Source organism: Anthonomus grandis, chromosome 13 (assembly GCF_022605725.1).
Source record: "Anthonomus grandis grandis chromosome 13, icAntGran1.3, whole genome shotgun sequence".
Lineage (NCBI taxonomy): Eukaryota > Metazoa > Arthropoda > Insecta > Coleoptera > Curculionidae > Anthonomus > Anthonomus grandis.
Genome location: NC_065558.1, coordinates 15753513 through 15777729, shown reverse-complemented (window position 1 = coordinate 15777729; position 24217 = coordinate 15753513). Strand labels below are relative to the sequence as shown.

General features: G+C 33.6%; 1 protein-coding gene across 2 annotated transcripts in view; it reads right to left on the bottom strand.

Moving 5' to 3' along the window:
• Window positions 1-22097, bottom strand: part of LOC126744087 (uncharacterized) — a 33645-nt gene extending 11548 nt beyond the window's left edge. The window contains exons 1-9 of one of the 2 annotated variants that reach the window (XM_050451434.1): window positions 21884-22097; window positions 19236-19668; window positions 18972-19179; window positions 9486-9622; window positions 9277-9428; window positions 9053-9225; window positions 8849-9003; window positions 2657-2958; window positions 2418-2607 (exon numbers count right to left, since the gene is read on the bottom strand). In XM_050451434.1, the coding sequence (XP_050307391.1) occupies window positions 2418-2607; window positions 2657-2958; window positions 8849-9003; window positions 9053-9225; window positions 9277-9428; window positions 9486-9622; window positions 18972-19179; window positions 19236-19668; window positions 21884-22051 (1918 nt within the window). In that variant the 5' untranslated portion in view covers window positions 22052-22097. The remainder of the gene's footprint in view (window positions 1-2417; window positions 2608-2656; window positions 2959-8848; window positions 9004-9052; window positions 9226-9276; window positions 9429-9485; window positions 9623-18971; window positions 19180-19235; window positions 19669-21883) is intronic. The other variant, XM_050451435.1, reaches the window with a different exon arrangement.
• Window positions 22098-24217: the final 2120 nt, after the last annotated feature.

Here is a 24217-nt window from a genome sequence, read left to right as displayed (position 1 = left end):
TAGTTGCCTGCAGTGGGTCATGCTGACGTAAGGAATTCAGTGCTTTACAAAGTGGCAATGACCAAGACGCCTACGACTTTGGAACGATTTTGTACTCAAAAAATGTCTGCTGACCTCAGTTTCAAGATTTCAGTCATTTGGCGACAGAATATCATAGGCTGAAAGGTACTTACTACAACTCCTTACTTCTGTCGATACATGCACCAACTTAAGATAAACATGAGGGTATTAAAGATCTGTTTTATATGATACATTGGAGAGAAAACTAATCCAACTTCCCAAACAAAACATATGACACTCATCGTGTGAGATTTCAATGCTAAAATTGGATGAAAAGAGGCACTAAGACCTTATGTGGGCATGCACAGCCTGCACAATGCTTCCAATGGCACCGATCTAAGAGCAGCAGATCTTGCAGCATCAAATAATATTATGTTTAATAAAGTCCACTATGTTTGAACATAAAGATATACATAAAATAACATAAGTATCTAAGGATGGTGTAACCAAGAACGAAATAGATCACGTTCTAATTGATGCAAGGCACAATGATATGTGGGAGCCTTGAGCCTTGCCACGGACATAATGTATTAGACATAAGATGCTGCACGGATGCAGATGCCGATTCAGATCATTTTCTAGTCAAAGCCAAAATCAGTCAGAATATCTAGAGTAAACAACAAGCGAATCACTCGTCTTTCTCCTCAGTGGGATACAAAAAAGCTTTAACAGACCGATATAAGAGCACAGTATTAGAAAGAACTACATATTAGAGAAATTACTAACACTATATACAATACTGATACGGATGCGCACTGAACATTTCTAAATGGAACAATTACAGAGGCAGCCAGAAAGATGGTAGCAGAGAAAGTTAATATTAGATAGTCAAATAATTACAATTAGTCATAAAAAGTTAAATAAGACTCTCGAATTCATCTAGGAGGCATTACATTACAAAATAAACCACTGATATGAGGAAGATTGCGAAGATGCTATAGAGGAAAGAAATACTGCTAGACTCAAGAATCATAGTTAAGAATAAAAAGAGAGAATGACAAGACAGAGAGTTAACTGCACTAGAAGAAAAGCGAAAAAATAACATAAAAACATTCTACCAAAAATTACCCTCTACAAAGGTAATATCAGATTCAGGACCGACAATATCTTAAAGGAGGAAAATGGCGACAATGTAGAAACATTGCAAACATGTAAAAACTACTTTCATCAACTATATCCATTGATGGAGGAACTGGTGAAGAGAAGGAAGCCCTGGATCTGCTTGCTACTGAATAACCCAATGAGACCCTACTACAGAGGGATAGAACAAGTTAATATAGCCTTTAAAGTCCTATCAAACGCAATTCTTCTAAGACTTACCTTCTAAGACCTCTAAGACTGATCTTAAAGAAGGAAAATGGCAACAAAGTAGAAATATTACAAACATGTGAGAATCACTTCCATCAACTATATCCATTGATGGAGGAACTGGTGAAGAGGAGGATGCACTGGAACTGCTTGCTACGGAATAACCCAATGAGACCCTACTACAGAGGGATAGAACAAATTAATATAGCCTTTAAAGTCCTATCAAATGCAATTCTTTTAAGACTGACCTCCTTCACCGAAAAAATATTGGGAGACTACCAATGCGGCTTAGAGCTAACAGATCAGCAACGGATTAGCTGTTTAACATTAGATATTTGCTAGAGAGAGGTGTGTGGGAATTTAATCAACACCTCCACCAGATCGTATACTGTCGTATGCCTGGACAGTGAAAAAAGGGTCAAAATATGGCATACAAAGGCTGAGGTTAGGCGCACTATTCCCACGCTTTTTAATATCGCATTGGAGAAAGTAGTAAAAGACTCAAAAATCGAATCTCAGCTATTCGGAGCCAGCGGATCAAACATGATGTTAGCATATGCCGATGATATAGATGAGGTAAGCATAAGAGTCATAAAACTAGAAAAACTAAACGAAGGCACAACAAAATATACACTTGTCTTAAGAGGATGCAGAGCTAGATTAGGACAAAATGTGATAATGAACATATACAATTTAGAAAATGTGAAAAAATTTAAATAGTTAAGAGCTACAATCATATCGGGTACCAAACCTGGACTCTTATGGTGCAAAATGAGGAACTGATTTATAGATTCGAGAAATTTGCGGACCTAAAATGCTGAACTAAAACAAATATACAATCATCCGGAATCGATTAACTTCATAAACAGTACGAAGACAGTCAAAGGATAGAATGGTCCACTTAATATGGAACAAAGCACCAAAATGACGACCGTTTGGAAGGCCGAGATTAAGGTGACGTGCTACTATAACATCGGGCCTCCGGAGAATGCCCATTAGAGCCTATAGCGCTACGGAGTAAGTAACTATTTGCCTAATTAAAATCTCACCGATTATTATGCTATTTTCATCATGTTTTACCAACATATCATTATTTTCTTGCCTAAACACATTGAGAAGCATCGCCTTAATTCCCTGATTGTTCTTCCTCCAGGTGATCAGATAGGGAATGCACTGGACAGTTTCGCATAAGTCAATTAACGCTCCCAATGCCACCATTTTCACTGGCATGCAACCCACCTAGAAATAACTATTATAAAAGATTTGTGGCAATATCCAGAGCACATACCTGAACGATATCCAACATCAAATACACCCCACCCATCTTCACAAACTCTTTGCCCGCAGCCTCGCAGGATATTACTTTATTCCATATAAAACTGAGACAGATTATGATTAGGTTTGGAATTTGCACATGTTCTTTTTGTACGGGATTTACGTATCGCTTCATGTAGCTTATAAGCAGAGGAAGGATTCTTAGCACTTCGTCGATTTCAGAACATATCTGTTCTAGCAGGCATATGCCGACACTTAGGAGCAATTGGGTTTTTCTCATGATCAGCTTGACACTTATTTGTTCTTGGCAAAGGTCTAGAGAGAATATAATTCGAAAAAATATAAATTTTTTTAGTACAGATATCTTTATTGATTGACTTTATAACAATAAAATCTGTAATATTAAAATAGTAACTTCTAAAAAGTAAATTTTTAGTAGTCCAGAAGAAAGAAGAAACCCTATTTCATCTTTTTTATTTACGCTATATGCCTCTTTTGTTAGTCAATGGTATTAAGTTAATACATTCAATTAAAAATTCGTTAAGTTACCCAACAAAAGCATTTCACTCTAGTTATCTAGATAAGTAGAAATTATAGCTATAATTTGTTGGAAGGAATTTCACACAGATCAAGTGTTATTTAAGGATAGAACTCTAAAATTGACCTCTTCAAGAACCATACTGGAAATACGATTATTTAATAAAATAAAAATAGGTCTTCTATTAAGATTCTATTATCTTAATATTAAGCTGGTCCTCCAATTCGTAGTAATTTACATTTTTCATAAAAATTCAAATCTTATGAGCTAGATCTAGGAAATTGCTAAACATACGCAAAAAAAATCAGAACAGAAATTAGAACGATTTCTTGCTAATTTCTATGTCTAGAAGTCTGGATTTTAATCACATTACATTACGATCTGCAAAAAACTGAAAAGAAACAAAAACACGACATAAATTATTAAATTTAGATCTGCCCACCTGTTGACCCAAATCTAACAAATAAAATCGCCTCAAAAAACGCAATCGTTTTATGCAATTTAGATCGGGTAAACTCGGCTTCGTTTAAAGACGTGCGGTCATTTCATCGAGGCAGCGAGAACAAATATTTATTATATAATATAGTTTTATTATTATTATACATATATTGAAATAGTTTAGGGGACAAAGGTATTCAAAGACAAATAGATAAAAAAATACCAAAAATTCATCGTAGTATACGATAGTTAGGAGATGTCTTAATTGACGACGTACTGTGAGAGTAATCATATTAAGTAATTTCATATTTTTTAATAATTAGCAAAAGTATCAGGGAATCTTCATAATGATCTAGATTATTTGCTACAAGTTTTAAGGAACTTATGCTCAATTAATTTGAGGCTTTTTAATATGATTTCCATAGTATGGGGATCAGATGCAAGATCCGTATTCTAGGTGAGGACACACAAGAGCACAATAGAAGATTTTTAAGGACTTTATATCCATAACTTCCCGGGCGCGTCTTAATAAATCTAAGGATCTGAAAGGCTTTAGCAACAACCTTATCTAAATCTTCTTGCTAAGAACAATTACTAAGTTGCTACAATAAACTGAAGGTTTTTAACCAGTGCAACGCTAAGATCTCTGAAACTCTATCGAATCGTGACATACAATTTCTTAAATACCAGTATATTCTAACTTTTCGCAGTCCTGGATTGATTTAACAAAACAGCTTAGCTTCAGATGATCTACAGAAAGGAGGTAATTGTATCAAGTAAAACATTAATTAATATCATTCATGAAGACATTGAAAAGGAGTGGCCCCAAGGTGTAAGCCCAGAGTAACACCAGATGAGACCATCTGAAAACCATCAATTCGGACAACAATCGTTCTATTAGATAAGTAGCACCTGAACTAAAAGAATAAAGTTCCATAAATCCGAAACAACTTAAGCTTATGAAGCAACATATTGTGTGAGACTTTATCAAATGCCTTGGAGAGTTCGGTGTATATTGCAACCGCCTGGAAATCCTTATCCAAGCTATCCAATCTGAAGTTTTTTTAAGTAATGAGGTTTGACTCTGTAAATCTACAAGCTATAAAGCCAAACTGTTGCTGCAACAATAATGGATTTAACAGTAAGGACAATAAGTCTTTTATCAAAGATAGTGTTAATAAAGTTCTTCTTCTAAAAATCTGGAAACAGCCCTGTTTTTACAGAGAGAATGGTCTAGATTGGTTAAACGGATAGCAATCTGTTAGTTTTGTTCGGATTCCCTTATAACCCGGGATTTTCGTGATCTACTTGATGAGAACAATCCGCTTAGTTCGAATTCGAAAAAAAAAATTCTGAAAAAAATCGAAACGGAGGGGTATACCCGAAAAATGAAAAAACCCAAATTTTGAAGGCCGATATCTCGGCTTCTATGGGAGCTATCGAAAAAATTCCAACGGTTTTGTCTTACTTTCGTCCTTCTGAATTCAACGAGATCATTCGCAAGGTCGTAGCTTTTATAATAGCCGAGATCTGGCATTTTTGATGCTCATTTTAGGCCTCAAAAAAAAGTCGAAAAAATACTCGATTTCTTAGTTCTGCTCGGATTCCTTTATAACCCGGTATTTTCGTGATCTACTTAATGAGAACAATCCGCTAATATAGTTAGTTCGAATTCGAAAAAAAACAAATTCTGAAAAAAATCGAAACGGTGGGGTATACCCGAATAATGAAAAAACCCAAATTTTGAAGGCCGATATCTCGGCTTCTATGGAAGCTATCGAAAAAATTTAAACGGTTTTGTCTTACTTTCGTCCTTCTGAATTCAACGAGATCATCCGCAAGATCGTAGCTTTTATAATAGCCGAGATCTGGCATTTTTGATGCCCATGTTTGGCCTCAAAAACGAGGTCGAAAAAATACTCGATTTCTTAGTTTTGCTCAGATTCCTTTATAACCCGGTATTTTCGTGATCTACTTCATGAAAACAATCCGCTGATATTGTTAGTTCGAATTCGAAAAAAAACAAATTCTGAAAAAAATCGAAACGGTGGGGTATACCCGAAAAATGAAAAAACCCAAATTTTGAAAGCCGATATCTCGGCTTCTATGGAAGCTATCGGAAAAATTCCAACGGTTTTGTCTTAGTTTCGTCCTTTTGAATTCAACGAGTCCATACGCAAGGTAGTAGCTATTATAATAGCCGAGATCTGGCATTTTTGATGCCCATTTTTGGCCTCAAAAACGAGGTCAAAAAAATACTCGATTTCTTAGTTTTGCTCAGATTCCTTTATAACCCGGTATTTTCGTGATCTACTTCATGAGAACAATCCGCTGGTATTGTTAGTTCGAACTAACAACAATTTTTTTTTTTCGAATTCGATTTCGAAAAAAATTATTTCTAAAAAAATTCTTTTTCACGATTTTCAAAGTGCTCTCATTCCGATCCGTACCCGAAAAATGAAAAATTCCAAACTTTGAAGGTCGATATCTCGGCTTCTATGGGAGCTGTCGGCAAAATTCCAGCGGTTTTGTCTTAGTTTCGTCGTTCTGAGTCCAACGAGACCATCCGCAAAGTCGTAGCTTTTACGATAGCCGAGATATGGCATTTTAATGCCCATTTTTGGCCTCAAAAACGGACGTCGAAAACGACTTTTTCACGATTTTCAAAGTGCTCTCATTCCCTTAGTTCTACTCGGATCCTGTTATAACCCGGTGTTTTCGTAATCTAGGTGACCCAATTAAGACGCTGGTATACTTAGTTTGATTTCGAAAAAAACCAATTTTTGGTGAAAAAATTCGATACGGGGGGGGGGGGGGGGGTATACCCGAAAAATGAAAAATTCCAAACTTTGAAGGTCGATATGTCGGCTTCTACGGGAGCTATCGGGAAAATTCCAACGGTTTTGTCTTAGTTTGTCGTTCTGAATCCAACGAGACCATCCGCAAAGTCGTAGCTTTTACGATAGCCGAGATATGGCATTTTGATGCCCATTTTTGGCCTCAAAAACGGACGTCGAAAACGACTTTTTCACGATTTTCAAAGTGCTCTCATTCCCTTAGTTCTTCTCGGATCCGGTAAGCTGGTATACTTAGTTTGATTTCGAAAAAAATCAATTTTTGGTGAAAAAATTCGATACGGGGGAGTATACCCGAAAAACGAAAAATTCCGAAATTTGAAGGTCGATATCTCGGCTTCTACGGGAGCTATCGGGAAAATTCCAGCGGTTTTGTCTTGGTTTCGTCGTTCTGAGTCCAACGAGACCATCTGCAAAGTCATAGCTTTTACGATAGCCGAGATATGGCATTTTTGATGCCCATTCTCGGCATCAATTAAAAAATTCCAAACTTTGAAGGTCGATATCTCAGCTTCTATGGGAGCTATCGGAAAAATTCCAACGGTTTTATCTTAGTTTCGTCCTTCTGAATTCAACGAGATCATCCGCAAAGTAGTAGCTTTAATAATAGCCGAGATCTGGCATTTTTGATGCCCATTTTTGGCCTCAAAAACGAGGTCAAAAAAATACTCGATTTCTTAGTTTTGCTCGGATTCCCTTATATCCCGGTATTTTCGTGATCTACTTGATGAGAACAATCCGCTGGTATAGTTAGTTCGAATTCGAAAAAAAAAAATTTCTAATAAAAATCGAAACTGGGGAGTATACCCGAAAAATGAAAAAACCCAAACTTTGAAGGCCAATATCTCGGCTTCTATGAAAGCTATCAAAAAAATTCCAAATGTTTTATCCTAGTTTCGTCTTTCTGAATTCAACGAGACTATTCGCAAGGTAGTAGCTTTTATAATAGCCGAGATCTGGCATTTTTGATGCCCATTTTTGGCCTCAAAATCGAGGTCGAAAAAATACTCGATTTCTTTGTTCTGCTCGGATTTCCCTATATCTCGGTTTTTTTGGTGATATACTTGATGAGAACAATTCGCTGGTATAGTTGGTTTAAATTCGAAAAAAAAAAATTCCAACGGCTTGGTCTTAGTTTTGTCCTTCTGAATTGAACGAGACCATCTGCAAGGTCATAGCTTTTATAATAGCCGAGATCTGGCATTTTTCTGCGGATGGTGAAAATAGAACAGACACTTGTATACTTTCTGAATTATTGAAACATGAATCAGCTGGCATTTGATTACAAATTTTATATCCAATACTCTATATAAATTTCATAAAAAAATATACTGAATTCCATTTCTAAGAGACGGCTTATGTCGTCAGAACCAAAAATAAGAAAATATTTTCATTCCTATAGAATCAGGCTCAAAATGTTTTCCTGGTATTAAACTCATTAATTAAAAATACCATATAGCCGGACATGGTAAGGGAGCTCGCAGATAAAATGCAAAAAGTTTATAAACGCAGATTGATTATAATTGTTCTGGTGTTAATTTTTTTTTTAATTTTGGTTGCTTCGATATCAAAAAATTTGTTGCAGTAAGCAATGAAGAATATTAATAGAAGAATATTATCACTAAAGGCACTATAAAAGTAATGAAAGTGACAAGCTCAGTTCTTTCAAAATGAGTTAATTAGGTGTTTTTCATATTTACCTAAAATTTGTGAGTACCTCCAGACTGGAATGTTAAATTATAAATTAGAAGATAGAAGTGGATGGTCCTGTGATGGAAGCTCCTTATTCGAGATTCACATAATAATTAGCCAAAGTTATTAAGACTTAAATTTAGATTGTAGTAGATATAGTATAATCACCTGAGCTTACGTTTTTTATATATTTTTTTCTTTTACTTGGTATATCAAGTTCAAAATATTTTCCTGACAGTAAACTGGTTACTTAGTGTTATTATGTAGCAATACAGAGTGTTCGAAAAATAGACGGAGATAGGTATTTCAATGGGTGATTCCTTGTATAAAGGTATGAGAAAAAGTTTTTATAAACATGAGTCTGAAAAGGCACAGTTTTCAAGATACAGGGTGACATTTTTTTTTAAATATATTTTTTTTGTTAGTATTTAAAAAAAATGTACTCGATTGTGAAATTTGGCAGTATTACTTATTGTATTAAGAGGCTAATTTAGCCCTAATTAGATTAAAATGATAAGGTCCAGTGGCGTCTTGGGGGACATCTTAGAAAATTTATTGGCAAAAAATTGTACGCCACTGCCCTTTTTAAACTTTAGTATGAGGATTCATAAGAATGTTGCAACTTGATGTTGTTATTTACCTACATTCATATTTTATATCATTAAATAAAAATGAGACTTACTTAAAATGATGCTGAAACCATTATTGTAGGCTATACACTCCCGCACACTTTTAATATTATAAGCCAAATGGGACAATAGTTCAACACTGCGAAACACCACGTCAAAACAGTAAACTTCCAAGCGCCCCTTTGAACGATTAATCAGTTCTAAAATACTAAAAACTTTTTTTATTAAATCATGTTATTAAGCTAGAGTGTTCTTACACTAGAGGACCTCCATTTTCAACAAACTCCTCTGGGCAGGGCGGCACGATTTTATGTAAAATATTAAGAGACAATCTGATCAGATAACAGGCCTGCAATTGTTGCCACCTGATTGTTTGCTGATTTGATATAAGCTTAATCAGACCTATGACTACCCTGCATTCTTCAATTACCTAAAATAAACCTTTTATAGACTTGTGGCAACTTCAGGATTAATAGTTTACTTTTGGTCCAGATAAGCAATTAGGAAAATAAGAAATACACATCAAGAGTAAAGCCATGCAACTATGGTCTTCCTGGCTAGTATTTAATACAATGTCACTGGTCCAATTAGTGTGGAACCAGATGTCACGGTTCATTGCTAACATGGCGATATCTGAATATAAAATAACAGGTATCATGAACATGCAACAGTTTGTATGCTAAACTATACCATAAGCAAATGTTAAGTTCCCCACCAGGACGTCTGGATAAATGTCCATCAGTAATAGTAGAACTGCCAGGACGTTATTTCGTTCCACTTTGGTTGACTCTTTAATGGTGAAGAGTCGAAAAGCCCATTGTAGACTCCTGTAAAAGTGCTCTAGAATTCGGTGTACAGGGTGTGTATCGATAAGAAACCGTTAGTTGTATGTTGAGAACGGGATCAAATTAAAAATATATATGCAGGGTATCCCAGATTTGATGGTGATGTACATATAGGGTGTTCATTTGAAAACTTCCCACAACGGATTTATCGAAAACCACTGTTTAAAGAAAAACGCCGAAATACGTCAAAAGGTTTGTCAAGGGGGGCAACTTTCTAACCTAAAATTACTTCACCCCCTTTCACCCTCTGCCCCCCAGGGTCATCCCCTTAAAAATTTTAAATGGCATGGGGTATCGAGTAATAGCTTGTTTAAAAGGTCTTTCAAAGTCTTTCATTTTGATGTTTGATTATTTTAAATCGGTCGATTCGTTTTCGAGAAAATTAGAAAAATATTTGTTTATCTTAATTTGTTTAGATAGAAAACAAAAACATGAAAATATCAGTTTTTATTTTAATAAGTGTTCAAAATGTTGCCAGTTTTTGGCCAAACAATGATATACATAGGCGATGTTCAAATTCCTGACGTTTTCAAAAACATGTTGTGGGATATCATGGCAACTGTCGATGATGCGTTGACGAAGTTCATCCATTTTAGGTTGGGGAGTAAACACAATAGATTTCAAATGACCCCATAGAAAAAAGTCTAACGGCGTTATATCAGGAGATCTAGCAGGCCATTCTATAGCCCCTCTCCGCCCTATCCATTTATCTCGAAACTCGTCGTCTAGCCATTGCCGAACGGGAAGAACATAGTGAGGAGGACGCTCCGTCTTGCTGGAAATATATTTCAGCTTCATCAGGAATGCTGCACTGCTAAGACAGAAAGTCGTATGTGAAAAAACAAGAGATAATAAGCAATTTGTAAATAATTATATGCCATCCCTGTTTGTTGCCAATTGCTTTATTGTTTAATATTTATTTTTGTAAATAACTATAAAAAATAACTTAAGACGTTTTAAGCACTTTGTTTAATCATAATTTGCAGAAAAAAAAACTTGTGTTGGATACGACATTTGGTCTTAGTAAAAGAAAACATCTTATAATTTTTATACTAAATAAATTTGCTGTAAAATAACAATAAACCTAATTTATAAATTAAAATAAACAGTTAAAAGTATGGAAATATAAGATATATTAATGAAAATGAGTATAATAAGTACATTAATAAGATAAGCTATTCACTATCATAATTTTCTGCTTCTCTTGATTCTGGCAAATTGTGCCAAAAGGACATCCTATTTGATGATATGATTTCTTGCAACTTTTGCAGTAATTTAGCTTTCCTCTCTTTTTCAATACCTTTGGGGGCCAATCTTATGGTGGGTTTTGGTAGGTCACTTTTAAATTGTTTTACCAATAAAAAATTTAGTTCTATTAATTCACCACTAAATTTTGTTTTGTAAAAGAGGTTTTTAGATTCCCTTTCAAATAGAACCTCAACGAAATTGGGTAGATAAGGCTTTGGTATAATTTTATTCATCTTAAATCTAGACGAAAAATCAGCAAAATCATAAAAATCATTTAAATTAATTTCGAATACCTCAACCTTTGAACTATTTGATTTTTTCACACATAATTTAAAATCATCAAAATCCAAAACTTTGGCTGTTTGTTTAAAGGACTTTTCCACCTGAGGGTGGAAAGAGTCAGCAGGCATAAAAGGGTGGCCATTTTGCAAATATTTTATTTTTAGTAAATTTAGATTAACCTCTGCTGAATTAATTAAATAAATAAAAAAACAATACAAAGCCCAATTCTTATTTTGGGCGGCGCAATTATCTAGCCAAAGTGTTATTTCTTTTGCATCACGGTGAAACAAGAGAAATTTGTAGAATGTTGAGATAATATCAGATTTACTCCTTCCGGCCGCTCCTTCATGCCAAATAATAGCTACTGGTTTGTTTTTTATAGATTGCTTGCCGAGGGTAACGAAACTTTCATTAAAACAAATAATCCGAGAAGTAAAAATAATTTCTTTAAACATCTCACAGCGTGGCAGCATTATAACCTATAAACACAATTTTCACAATCTTCACAGTTAGAGTTGAGATTTTCTTTGTCATGTTTTGTATTTTTAGAATGAAGATTAAATGTTTTGCATTGCCAACACTCTTCATCGCCCAACGTTGCAAAAGAAATATTCATCTCAACTACTAAATAAGAAGATATTTCCTATTGGGCGCATGCTCCCTTCTATAATGGGATATTCTTGGATCAAAGGAATTTATGTGATCAATAATCTGTTGTCTGTCAATTTTTTTCTCAGAAGGGTGTCCTCGCTTTAATGGTTTTACAAGTAAACTTTTCGAGTCAGTTTTATCCAATAGATCTCTAATTATTCGATCATTATAAACTGCAAAACCTAAAATTGCCAAAAAAATTTTTTTGCACACATTTACGTCAGTCCCTGTATTAGATTTTAAGTAATAAACTACATGATTACGCCTAGAATCTTCATCTTTAGTTTTTCTCTTTTTATCGATTCTCTTTGCAGAACTAAAAATGAATTGGCGTTGTTCTTCATTTGTTAATTGCCAAAATTCTCTATTAATAGTTATTTGCTTGTCTTTATCAATTTTTTGAGAGCACTTTTTTTATGCAATTATCATCCCGTTTTTTTCCCGTTTTTTCCTCTAAAGATGTGTTATATCTTTTCCTTTTTCGCACTTTTCCGTCATTTATAAATTTATTCAGCTGATTTTGCTCACATTCTTTAATAACATTTTCTATCATAATATTTATTAAACCCGCAATAAATTCATTTGGATTTTCAGTTAGGCAATTTTTTGCCAATATTCGACTGATTGAGGCTTACAAATAATTATGTCCGAAATAATATTAATTTTGGGTTTTTTTTATTTGAGAACCAGTATTTTCTAATACTTCAAATAAATAAAATAGTATAAGTATTTATTAATATACTTTTTAACTTTCTTACCACATTTAGGTTTTTGTATCTTCATTTTCGTTGTTTGCTCTGGAATAAAATCTGGATCATCCGGATCATCTAAACTATCGCCATTATTAATCTTGCTGTTTACGTTGCCATATTTTTTTACTCTAAATAAGGACTTTTTTTGTAATTCCAGCTCTTTATTAAGCGCTAGTGTAACTAACTTTTTGCATCTCTCCGACATCTAGCATAAATAAGCACACATTATAATATATATATTACAAAGTGAAAATAGTAATGTTCAATAACATACCTTAAATAGTTTTATTTAAACTAACAGTGGAATAAAATACACTAAGAATGCACAACCAATAACTAAATATATCTTGTTACCAAGGTTTTGCAGCCACCAAAACTAAAAAGTAAAACTTATAAACAAAACATGTGATAAAAACGAAACATAAATTATAACCTCACTTTTACACCCAAGGACGTAAACTGTTACCAATAAGATCGCTCACTGCCCGATACTAAGTCAAAATGTCGTATCTCCTATATTTTTATTCAGACACGACAATATGGCTTTGTAACAATCAATACGACATTTGGACCTAGTAAAATATGGATTTTTGCAGATATGACAAATAAATGTAGTTTGAAATCACTATTTGTAATAAAGATACGACTTTTACACCTTGACTAATAAATTAAATTAAATAAATATCTCCATTTAAATTTCCGTTAATAAATAATGGCCCAATCACTTTATTTCCTAAAATGCCTGCCCATACATTAATTTTTTGAGGGTACTGGGTATGGCCTTCTATAAATACATGAGGATTTTCATTGCTCCAATATCTACAGTTGCTAATAAAGCTTATTAACAAATCCATTTAGATAAAATGTGCATTCATCGCTGAATCAGACATTCTTTACATGAATAGTATTATCATTAATCGCTTCAGTCATTTTTCCACAAAACTCAACTCGCCTATCGAAATCGTCTTCGGTTAACTCTTGCAATATTTTCATTTTGAATGGATGAAATTTATGAAGTTTGGTAACTGTGTGAACAGAGCCTAATTAAATACCAGTGGCAGCAACAATTTTGCGTAATGAAGTATTAGGATTTATTCCAAAATGACCCAAAACTTCAACTTGAGCGGCTTCATCTAAAATTCGCCGATGATCACGTTTTTTATTTGCAACAGATCCAGTTTCAATAAACTTAGTAACAAGGTCCAAAACATACATATGCGAAGTTATCTTCACCAGATGTCTGGCGTTAAGCGTGACGCCAGTTTGCCGAGCACATTGATTTTGTGCACCATAAATTAGAATAATTTCCACTCTTTCGGCTAGAGTGTAAACCATTTTGGAAGTAAAATCTTCAATTTAACAAATAAATTTTCACTATTCCAAGACTGTCACAAATGTAACTGACGGCAAAATAAATTTTTTATTTTCCTTAGCAACTATAAATAACTAAGCAGGAATAATAATAAATATAGTTCGCCCAGGATATCTGTGTTGATGAAAAGAATGCGGAAAAAAATTCAGGTTGATATTTAGTTTTTTCCACGTCTCATCTTCGGAATTGCTGTTTATGTTGGTAGTTTCCGTTTTATAACAATCAAATTATAAACGAATTGTAGATTTGGCAAACCCTAACGGGCAACATTTTGAACACATATTGAAATAAAAACTGATATTTTCATGTTTTTGTTTTCTATCTGAACAAATTAAGATAAACAAAGATTTTTCTAATTTTCTCGAAAACGAATCGACCGAGTTAAAAAAATCAAACGTCAAAATAAAAGACATTGAAAGAACTTTTAAACGAGATATTACCCAATACCCCTTGCCATTTAAAATTTTTATGGTGCCATTTAATTTTTCTGGGGATGATTCTGGGGGTCAGAGGGTGAAAGAGGGTGAAGTAATTTTAGGTTAGAAAGTTGTCCCCCTTGACAAACCTTTTCACGTATTTCGGCGTTTTTTTTTTTAAACAGTGGTTTTCGATAAATCCGTGGTGGAAAGTTTTCAACATGAACACCCTGTATATTAAAAACGTTTAAAATTAAAAAAGCATCCGAATCGTTTTAATTTTTTTTTGTGGCGTGATTTAAAGCTGTATGGCAAAATATATTACCACTTTTTTGCCCTACACGATGATGTAGTTTTCATCATCAATGCTTTTTTTTTCAAATAAGTATTGAATACTCTCTTTAATTACCGCTTTAATAATGCCAAATGCATATTAAAAATAATTTGAGGGCAAACATGTATAATTAATTTATATTTATATTAATTGTGTACTAATGTCTTTTCATTATGGAAGTCTTGTGTAATCTAGACTTAAAAGTACGATCGGTAGGGTAGGGCGGGACTAGTTGAGCCACGGGGCTAGTTGATCCACGCACCATATGACAAAAACCTAACACTTTTTAGGGAATCCGAGTGAACACGAAGCTACGTAGACCGGCCGTATTTGTTTATCTCATGAATTTAGTTGATCGCCAGCAGTTAGAGCGGAGGTATCGTCAATTTTCTATTTTTACACGCGAAAGTAAAAAATCGATATTGAATGTGTTTTTGGTCCTACTTCGTTATTTTAAAGTTGTGGACTTCAAAGTAAGTACAGTATTTATTCATAACCGTGTTATTTTAATAATATTTAGTTAAAAAATAACAGTTCTAAATACATTTTTTATTATGTGTTGAATTGTTCCGAAAACGTGTGTGGGGTTAGTTGAGCCAAAATTAACGGGGCAAGTTGAGACATGGCTCAACTAACCCTCTATCATGTATTTGTTTTATTTTATGTATAAAATAATATTTTTGCTATATTCCTGTTTTATTTTCAGATGCGTACTTACAAGAGGACGACCGCACGTGGAGAGGCGACAAAAGAGCAGCTATTTAATGCAGCAAAAGCAGTTGAAAATGAAGGAACAAGTATTAGAACCGCAGCAGAACCGAATAGTGGAATTGATCGAACGACACTGGGCCGATCTATAAAAAAATTAAAGAGTTGAGATGGACCAGACGAAGTAACAATGGGATATGTTGCATCTCGTCAAGTTTTTTCTTTAGAGCAAGAAGAAATTCTCAAAGATTACCTGCTCAAAGTGGCATCCATTTTTTATGGTCTATCGCCAATTGATGTTAGACGCTTAGTCTTCGAATGTGCAACAAAATATAACTTAAACGTTCCTGAACCTTGGAAGATAAATAAAAAGGCAGGAAAGGACTGGTTGACGGTTTATTTAAAGAGAAACCCTCAGCTCTCAATAAGAAAACCAGAACCGACAAGCTTAGGTAGAGCAACCTCGTTCAATAAACATAATGTTAATATGTTTTTCGAAAAACTTGCCAACGTTATGGACAAATACAAATTTTCGCCATCAAGAATTTGGAACACAGACGAAACGGGAGTGTCTACAGTAACAAAACCTTCAAAAATAGTAGCAGCGAAGGGAAAAAGAAACATAGGTGCTGTTACTTCAGGAGAGCGTGGAACTAATGTAACCCTAATTACCGCCGTATCAGCAATAGGGAATACAATACCACCCATGTTTGTCTTTCCCAAAAAAAAATTTAAACCCTATTTTATTTCAAACGGTCCTCCAAAATGCATCGGTGCAGGAAATGCAAGTGGTTGGGTGACTGATTTAGAATTTTATGATTTTATGAAGCATTTCGTTAAACATACAAGCCCTACTAAACAGTCTCCTGTTTTACTTTTACTGGACAATCATTCACCACATTTATCAATTGAGACCATAGAATATGTAAAGAACAACGAAGTGGTAAAGCTTTCATTCCCACCACACTGCACCCACAAACTTCAGCCACTGGACGTGTCAGTCTTCGGGCCTTTCAAGAAGTATTTGGCTTCTGCTTAGGATGCATGGCTTCGTAACAACCCCGGACAGACAATTAGCATATACGAAATACCAAAAATTGTTGCCACAGCTTTGTCATTAGGAGCTACAAGTTCCAATATAATAAATGAATTTTCAAAAACGGGTGTATATCCTTATAATCGTGATATATTTTCTGATACAGATTTCCCGCCATCATATGTGACTGATCGTCCAGTTCCCTCATTTAAAAGAAGCTGATAGAAAATGGGTTAATATACCAATTATCCTCAACGATGGATGGTTTATAAAGCAATGATATAAATAATGACCTGGTTAATGGCATTGGGCCAGTTACTAGAGTAAGTAATATTGAAAAAATATACTCAAAATACTCTGTTTTGTTAAGAAATTATGATATAATAAATAAATATGGTTTTCAGGAGGCCAGTGGCACTCGAATTTCAGCGATAAATTTAATATTAGATAATTTCTGAATCTTCTAAAGGCATTTGACTCAGTGAATGATGAGAGATGACACTTGCCTAATTTTAGAACTAATGGAATGCAAATAAAGAGGGGATTACAAACTGCATTTTGGGTCATTTAATAAAGATTTCTTTAATTTTCGTACTTAAAGCCTTGAACTATATTCGGCGTTGCCACGAAATACAATTATTTGTTGATCTGTTTTTATATAAACTGTGCTATTATATAGCCCGCATGGGGCACTATTAAAGTCAGGTCTAGGTTAACCCTGTACTAACAATAAAAGATTTAATTTTAAGAATTCAGCAAGTCTAGAATCATATACGGCGTAATCCGTAGAGGTATCTGTCTCAAATGCGTTAGCGAGCAGGTGCCAAAAATGTATTGAGGTGGGTGAAGGCCGTTCGCATAGATTCCATGATGGTCAGGCATGCTAGACATTGGACTTTGTCTAGGTGCATTCGAATTTTTGTTTCTTTAGTGCCAAAGCCCCATATGTAAGAAGAGGTTTGACGATAGATAAGTCGATCCAATGAAGAATCTTAGGAGACAAATCACAGATACTCTCGAAAACTCACCTGATATAGATTGATTGGTGAGGATTGATTGCACTGCAAAGAAGGCCACTGGAAATAGTAGCCGAACTTCGAGATAGAGAAGATTACAGACACGCTTGTTTATTATATAGCATCTCAACACTAATTTCTCTTTATATTCTTAAAAGTTTTTCATGAGAACATTTACAAACATGAGACTAGGAGAATAAGAATAACTTAGTTACTTATTACCGGTGCTTAAACAAATACCAGTAAAACCCTGAATATTGGTATTTTTCAACGTGATTCAGTATTTCGAGCAATTTTTGTGATTTTAACTTTTATTTTCTTTCGTTTTGTTATTGTTATTGAAAGCCACTAATTAAGTTTGTTATTGTAATTTATATTTTTCAGAAACCAGTAGGAATTTTATTTTTTTTATTTGCAAACAGTGTGTCAAGCAAAAAAGTAAAAAAGCTTTTTTTTGTAAATTGAGCAAGGATTCTAGAATATTTTTTTATTTTTTTCTTTTAAAAAATCAGCAACGAACCTTTTTTTTTTCATTAAAATTGTGCAAAGTTGTGATTGCACGCACGTCACTGGTAATAAGTAAAATAATAGTGGCGTGCAAAAATGTATCTAAATTCTATCCAAGCGCACCAAATTTCATTTAAATATTTAAAGTGTTTTTTAAAAATTTAAAATTTGTAAATAAAATTTGAATACCCTGTATCACTATACGACAGAGATAATTCAATTATAGCACAGCTCTACTTGAGCCAAACTGTGAAGGTGAATGTAGACAGAGAGACTTCGAATGCCATGACAATAAAGAAGGAAATATGATAGAGTTGCATTTTGTCTTTGCTTCCTCTTAACATTTACTCGGAAGCCATTTTCAAAAAGTTTCTAGTGGAAACTATAGGAGGTATTAAGCCGAATGGAGTCCGCATCACTTAAGTATAAGATAGGTATACAATACCGTGATCCTAGAAGATAACAAATCATGCTTACAAAAAAATGATGGACCAAATTACGCAACATAGTGAACGATTCGGACTATATCTAGACACTTTTAAGACCAAGTTAATCGTTTTTTCCAAGGTACTTATCAACGAAACGTTTTTTATTAATGGCAGAAATATCGAACAGGTATCATGCCTTAAATATCTTGAAACCATAATCAAGTCATTGCGCGACCTCAAATGAGAGATACGTCTAGAATAAAGCAAGTCAAGAAAATTTTCACTAGAATGAAGAAGTTCTTCACCAGTCTTGGTTTGAGATTGGAGTTCAGAATGCGCATAGCCAGATTCTATATCTTCAGTGGATTACTGTACGATTGTGAAGACTGGACTCTTGATCCGATAACTGAAAGAAGTATCATTGTAAGAAAGCATTATTTAAATACAGTTTATAATACAAACTAATATTATTTTAGTTTGTATTATAAACTCTGTCTGCTTATAAAGTTTCCACTTTTTATGACTGTATATATCTATGAATCTGTATATTCCATTTTCCAGTTACGGCATCTGTTTATTACCATAGAGTAAATTTAGATGGTGCGCTCATGTTCTTGTTATTAGCATATTCCAACAATTTGGTCAAAATTTGGAATATCCGTTCGGTGTGCGTAATTTCTTCTGATCCGAGTGGTAGGCCTGGTTTTATCAAAGGGAATCTTTCCCGCCATTTTGGTTCTAGCCTTACTATTAAGGTGCACACTACACTTTTTTTTAATAGTCTTGCACCTTAAAAACTCCGCACCTATATTAAACGGCCTTAAAACATTATTAGGATTACTTACAAGTTCCTTTCGGTCCATTGATAAGTATTTGGATAATCTTTAACAATTCATGATAAACCTCCTCATCATCCACTTGTTGTATATATTCCCCTAGAAGGTCTGGAAGGTTGCTTAGATGAGCTTTATCCAATCTGGTGTCAAGTGAAAGATGTTTTCTTTGTGAACACGTGGTGGTGAGTAATGAGTAAACCACTTTAATTATTTTTAGTTTGTAATTTTTGCAAAGATCCACTATTAGTAAGCCTAGCCAGTCAAAATATTCTTTAATTTCTTCGCTAAATGTCAGCACCTCTTTGGTTTTAGTTAAAACAGGTGGAATCTGCAAAATTTTTATTAGCTCATCAATAACTGGGACAAATTCTTCTTTCTTATCGACGCAAATTCTTAGAAGTAGTTCAGTGAAATACACTATTTCAGGGAGATCCTTGACCAGCTATAGATTTTAGGTTAAGGACGTTATTTATTTATGTTATTTTCCATGACCACATCAAAAATATTACAACAAAATAAGAAAATGGAAGTCTATTATATCACCACCATAAAAACTAATAAACCAAACCACTAAATAAAAACGGAATGAACTTGAATGAACAATTTACTTTAAAAAAAATATATACATTCCAAAATAGAGTTATTGAAACACTATATAAACCTAAATAGAGAACACATATACAAACAAATCCTAGACAACAATATGTAGGTATGTATCTTATCTCGAATTTTGAAGCTCATGATTGTAACTCAGGAGATTGCTGAAGTGTTAATTAGACACTAGGGATCAACTTGATATCACATTATTTAACTTCACTAAAGCTTTCGACCAGCTGAAGCAAGCATGCTTTGCTGTTTGATAAGTTACATCATTGCATTCTCGAATTTGTTAGAGTCTATCTTTGTAGGTGTAGTTAATATATTAAGTTAGATGGTACGAAATCAGTTTCTTACAGTGTAATTTCTGGTGTCCTTCAAGCATCAGTCCTTGAACTGTTACTCTTTAATTATTTTATTAAAGTGACTTTTAGGTAGGCATACCTAAAGCAGCGGTAAGGTAGGGTTAAGCTATATTTCAAAGTAAATAAATATGATGATTGTGAACAGTTGCGGTACAATTTTGATTTTGTACATAACTAGTGTTCTGACCATGGGTTAAATTTTTTTGACTCAAATACAAAAACCTCATCGATTCTTCTCAAAGAGACCAACATACAAAATTTACGTAAACACAAGAAAACAAAGGGAAACACACGAAAAGAGACTGTGACTGTGTGTTTTTTTCAATTTCGACTCAAAGTTATACTCAACATATTAAGAATATAGTGAACTGAAGTATCTAAATCTTATGGTTTAAGTTTAAGGAACACTAAAGATTTCAGAAATAAAGAAACTATTAAAACGTTATACTTTTCTTATACAGTGGTATCATTTCAGAACAAACCACTCTTAATAAATTGTTTTTTTTAAGAAGTTATTAAGAGTGGTTCGTTTTGAAATGAAAGCACTTCAAGCCTAGAATACATTACTGTGGTTTGTTTACCATTCTCTAATAAATACATCAATAGCCTAAAATAGGTTTAATGCCAATATTTTGTGGAGTTTTGTTGTGACACCCTTGCAGACTCAGTATAAAATATTGCGGCGATATTAATAGGATTCTTTAACTTAGGAGTAATTGATACTTTGCCTTTACGAAGTTCTTGTCAATAGATCCTAATCAAAACTCTATCTTTTACACATTTAAATTGGGTGATTCCTACGTGGAGCTCCTTGACGTTAACACGCTTTTTAATCGATTTTTTGATATTAACACAATGTTGCTTATTTTTGGGGCTTATATCTAAACATCTGTGGTATGCTTCTAATTCAATTTTCCACGTCATTTTGTTTAATTCATACAAGATAGTATTGCTCTAACCAACGTGTGATGTAAAGATTGCTTTCATGTAACTTATTTAGTATGTTGGTTGGCACTAATAGTGGCGTTTTGTAATATAAGGTGAATCAACTGATCATGTTTAGATTCTGTTGCTCTTGTTGGACTAGTATGTTTTTCTTTAACATCACCTGTTTTTTTAAGTTTCTGCCACAAACCTAGTTAGAATTGGTCCGTGAGGTAGCATTTACAGCTTTTGCGACGTCGCAACTATACTGTTCATACCACCTTGTATCATAATAACAGCTTGTAACTGTTACACGATCAAGATATTGCCTTTGTATATTTCACTATTGACTTTGACTATACTGGCAGCAAAAATTGCACTAAATACATTTTTCAATTTACCAAATACACCTCGAAGAATTTTTTTTTATATCGACAAGAATAACTTCAAAATGTTCAAAGGAATATCCAAGTTTTAAGGTTTTTTTCCCTTGTCTCCTAGAACGTTTTGGCATGTGTAACCTTTTACCAAAAAATTGAATACTGCTATTTCAGCTATTGTTAGTAACAATTTGTTGATTGACAAAAAATAAACTTACAAACTAACTTTTGTAAGGCCAACTCTACTAGAAAAGAAAAAGCGACTTTAATAAGCGGGACAAAAAGTTCTATTTAGACTTTCAAACATTTAAATTCTAGAACCTAAATTCTAATGTACCTAATTCGTTACTTTCTGTACTTATATATGTAAAATACTATAAAAAAAGGATACCAGTCCATTTTGGCACAAAAATAGAAACTGTTGAATGGTTTTTAATTGTCTGCTCCAATTGTTTTGGGTCAGCTGGTGCTCGATTATCGCCAAACATTTTCGTAATATTCTGGAAGGATCTTTTTCTTTTAAGAGATGTAGACAAGTTAGTTTATCGCTTGATTCCATTATTGTGGTTTTTATTGAAATACGTGTCAAAATCAGAAGTTGTCACTTAAATTCCTGGATATGACGCGTTTTGGAGTATGTGAAAACATGGCAAATAAAATCATATTAAAAAGGTTAAATAGAATAATTTTCTCAACTGAAGACCATAAGAGAAAAAAAAACATTTGCAAAATTCTAAATAACAGGAAATTATTAATAATATGAAGAACATAGTTTAACCTATAGAAATAGAAAAAGAATAATATATCTAAAACAAAGTAGTCACAGGCCTGAAAGTACGAATTAATTAATGCACCAATGATATGAACCGATGAACTATTTATAACATACAAATCACAGATCCAATCTCAAATATATATTCGAGGTCTCATCATGAATTTACTCTAGGGACCAAAAAAAATTACGCAAAATGAGAACAGGAGTGTCCATCGAGCCATCAAGTAGCCAATATAAAAATTTTACAAAGAATAACATATTTCTTTTGAGGTACAACGGATATAAATTGATGCAACCTAGTAGTTTGGAGATGATCAAACTCTCTAACGTGGTAATTATCATTGAATCTTTAAGGGAGATACTTTGCAAACTAAATAGATTGAAACAGATTATTGTGATACTGTTAAAATGGATTTCATATGATTCAATCGAATGAGTTATTCAACGATCTGCAAGCAAACCATCCAAGTGCAGAAATTGTTATTGCGGGAGGCTTTAACTCCTTGCTGCATGATTTTAAGTTGAAAAAAATATATGTGATAGTTTATGCCGCAAAGTTAAGTAGAAAAATATTTAAAAAAATTAATAATATTTTGTTTTTGAAAAAAATGACATTTTTGACATGTGCCAGATTTGGTACAAATTTTCCCATAGGAAAGAAAATAAAAAAATTACCAGAAAACGTATTTATTCAAAAACATTACAAATACATCAAAAAATATTTAAACTAAATATAAGCCTTAAGAATATTTAATTATTCCACGTAAAAACGACGAAAACAATTTCGACCTTTATTTAAACACAACCTGACATTACAATTTTCACATGTAATTTGGGTTTTACCCTTACACTCAGGAAATTTGCATCTCTGGCGATCTTCATACCACTCAGGAAGATCGCCCACATTATCGCGACGAATTTCTTGGGCTGGTATTTGCGCAAAAGGATATTTCCTTTTTTTAAATTTTAGTTGTGGCTGAAGTGCGCAACTAGGTCTGCCCCGCTTTCTTGATATTACCTTAGATCTTGTTAGAATTTCCGCCAATCCAAGTTTGAACTCAGCCAGTGGCAAATAACATTCGTCAGAATTCGTACTTATGACCGATCTTCTCCATAATATCCAACTGTTACAACATAACATGTCGAGGAAATGAAAAAAAAATCTTAGGTAACATTTTTTTGATCTTATTAGTATCCTATAATAGCCTAGCATGGAATCCAAAAGATCCACATCGCCCATATAATTATTCTATACTTCTATATACTTTGGACGAGGGATCTTCAGAAATAGGTTGACTGCCTACATAGGTTCATACTGTAGTAACTATTTTATTATCAAACCACGAAACTACAGACACATCTGTATTATTCACTCGAGCGACTTTTTCAACAACCATGCCCTTCCTTTTTTTATTACAGATTCCTTAGGAAAATCAAAATCTGGAATTCGATTTCTGCGAACAGTACCAAGAGGCAAAATGCCCTAGTTGCTGAGATAAACAAGTAGTGGAAGGCTCGTAAACCAATTATCAAAAAAACCTTTGTAACTTTGATTCCTTGGAACTGACTCTGTCAGTTTTACTACCACATTACTACTTGCTCTAAAATCTGGTTGATGAGCCTGCAACTTAGTTGGTCCAGAAAAGAACTCAAAATCATAGCTGAACCCTGATACTCCACTTAATATAAATATTTTGTAACCCCATTTATAAGATTTTTTCGGGTTGTATTGCTTTAGGGTTGATCGAGCTTTTGTAGGAATAATTTATTTGTCAACTGCAAGATGTTCTTCTTTTGGAACAAGAGTTATGTGATGCAACTAGGCTAATAACCTCGATGACCGGACAATCCTGCTTATTCATATAATATTATTTCATTATTATTGTATCGCAAAATAAGTATTTATAAGTAATATAAGTTCCCATAATTAGTTTTACTTTTACTTATCTT